The sequence below is a fragment of the Poecilia reticulata genome, linkage group LG10, assembly GCF_000633615.1.
Source record: "Poecilia reticulata strain Guanapo linkage group LG10, Guppy_female_1.0+MT, whole genome shotgun sequence".
Classification (NCBI taxonomy): Eukaryota; Metazoa; Chordata; class Actinopteri; order Cyprinodontiformes; family Poeciliidae; genus Poecilia; species Poecilia reticulata.
This window is the reverse complement of record NC_024340.1, coordinates 3,767,531-3,770,216: the sequence shown is the minus strand read 5'-3', so window position 1 is coordinate 3,770,216 and position 2,686 is coordinate 3,767,531. Positions and strand designations below refer to the sequence as shown.

The following is a 2,686-nucleotide window of genomic DNA, read 5'->3' as shown; positions in this document are numbered from 1 at the left end:
GTTCAGGTAGTCGGGGATCCTCATGCTTGAGTTTAGAATCAAGGTAGTTCATCGGTAGTTCCCCAGTGTTGGAACAATATGCAAAACATAAAGTTCAATGTAAAGTATCCCAGAGAGAACAGAGAGCATAATTAACATCGAGACGTTTTCTRAAAGGTAGCGGGGGTGTATCTGCGTATGCAGTTAAGTCACGATAAGCATTCTCTGGTTGATCAGGCTTCTCGCTGTGAGACATTTAGATCAAGAYGAGAGTTGTTAAATATTGGCCTTGGCACTAATCGGATCATTGCATTGTTATCAGAGCCGCTTTCCGTTTACGGCCTGACCCGAGGCGGATCAGGCTGTTAAAGGCTGGATGACTGGTTTGCTCTACATAAATGATTAATCACACMAACGAGGAAGGGGAGATGCATTTATTCAGCACCTGTGTTGGATTTTTTTTTTTTTGTAGTTTCCTGTTGTGAACATCTGCTAAACTTCATACATGTCTAACACTCTCTTCTAATGTTTCTAATTAAAACCTGTTGACTGGATGACATGGAAAGCCTCTGCTGTACATGTGGAGTAAAGGAAAGTTTTACTGTTTTTCACTGAAATCTCATTAAATGCGGCCAGTGGTACAAAGAGTACTCTGCTCCTGCTGGATTGTGGATCTCAGCTGCTATGGTATCGCCATGGAGATGTGCCTCCTATGAGGAATGTAATTAGAGGAAATCATATTGGCCCCTGGTTACCCTTGAACTCGCTGCCAGAGTCCTGACAGAGTAATTCTGGGAAATATCTCTGGTTTTCGGCAATTTTTTTTGGGAGGAATTAAAGTAAATCACCAATTGCATTCTCGATTTCCTTTGCCCTCCCTTATCGTCTCTMACCTTCCGCGTGTCTTTCCCTCCCAGTGTATGTGGTGGAGGACAGGAGAAGGGACGACACGGCGGACACCTGCCTGACGGCCTGCTGGACGGCGCTGTGCTGCTGCTGTCTCTGGGACATGCTGACATAACATCCTCCTTCATTTTGTTCAGCCTTATTAGTCTCCTGTAAGCCGAAAACCTCATCAACCTTTCCCCTTTCTTCTTCTTCTTCTGCCTTAAAACCTGGCTCCRTCTCACCTCTACACCCCCCCCTCACCTCATCGTCTCTATTTCTCAATAAACAAAAGATCCAATCTCGTAGGGAAGTCTTTCCGCTCAATGTGAAGTCCTCGGCTCTGGTAGACTTGTCCACAAGTTGTCTTGTAGTGGAGCTTCTTAACACCAACATGAACCTGAGGCTTTTTTTTTTTTTTTTTAATTGCACACCTACACACAACCTTCACACACACGCATTGAGAAAGATGCACATTGTACGTGCTTGTTCCTTCAGTATACACGNTTTTTTTTTTTTTTTTTTAATTGCACACCTACACACAACCTTCACACACACGCATTGAGAAAGATGCACATTGTACGTGCTTGTTCCTTCAGTATACACGGATCTCAGGCTTATCTAGTGTGATGCTCTTTGGCACTTTACAATGATTACCTCTGCAAGAAACAAATCCCGCCTGCCTACCTGCCTGCCTGTTGAACCCTGACCCCTGTGTCCTTCCCCTTSGTCCGCCACTCCTCAGCTACATTAGCAAACAAAGGACTACTCTCCCATCATGGGGCTCTGTTCCCAAATTTCACCCAGACCCTGGCTGCTAATGAGCTTCGGGAGGGTTGATGTTTAGAAGCTKGAAATGTATCAGTTTTATTTTCACACTTTTTTTCTTTTTTTTTTTGTCTCGTGAAAATAAATGAAATGCATTTTTAAACACAAAGGTAATCTTTCTTTGGATGACTGTTAACTTTTTAATGGCTGCAATGTAATGTGCTTTCATTATTATGAAAAATGATTCTAATATTTGTAATCTGAACCTTGGAAATGTATCTGGAAATATCGTTAAAAAACAACTGTACTTGCTCAACAGAAGAAATCCTCTTAGTCTGTGAATGCCTTCTTTTTTTTTGCTTTGGATGAGAGTCTTTCATTAAAATAACTTATTGCTATAATTAAAGACTTTGTCGTTTCCAGTTATTGGRTGGATTGCAGAAATATGTATGGATGTAAGTGGAGTGTGCAAGAAGCAAGCTGGAGACTATAGATCAATACYAGCTGCAGAAACCTGGAAATGTTGAGCTTATGTTCAGCGTGCGCTTCCCGGTTACACTTCATACCTCTGGTCAAAATGTCAAAAGCATTAAGAATAAATTATTTTATTATAGATGCATAGGTATCWAGAAAAGTCTAATCTTTAATTTGAGGGTTCAGGTTTGGACTGATAACTCATTTTCTTTAGGGTTAGCCCAATGGCCTTTTGCAGCACTTTGTGTCCGGCCCCACAATTCATTAATACAKCAAATCTGGCCTGCAGCTACAACCGTTTGATTCAATTTGACCTTTTTATTTTTASGATRAAATTTGCACTGAATTTTTTTTCTTCTTTAAAATATATCTTTTTAAAAAGTTATACGACACTAAGTATCTTTCTTCCAAAAGTCCCTGCAGCTTATTCAGATACAGTTTTGCTGTGTGCGTTTTTGTCACGTCTCYGTAAATAACTGAATAATGACAAAATATATCAACAGAATGTAAAACTCATCATGCTGTGGAGATTCTTCAGCAAGGACAGGGAAGCTGGTCAAAGTTRATGGAAAGATGGATG

The 2,686-nt window shown here is 40.7% G+C and overlaps 1 protein-coding gene across 2 annotated transcripts in view; it reads left to right on the top strand.

The window, feature by feature from the left end:
• LOC103470903 (cysteine-rich and transmembrane domain-containing protein 1) overlaps positions 1-1,356 on the top strand; it is a 12,445-nt gene extending 11,089 nt beyond the window's left edge. For both annotated transcript variants that reach the window (XM_008419602.2, XM_008419601.2), the window contains one exon: positions 897-1,356. In XM_008419602.2, the coding sequence (XP_008417824.1) occupies positions 897-1,000 (104 nt within the window). In that variant the 3' untranslated portion in view covers positions 1,001-1,356. The remainder of the gene's footprint in view (positions 1-896) is intronic.
• The last annotated feature ends 1,330 nt before the right edge of the window (positions 1,357-2,686 follow it).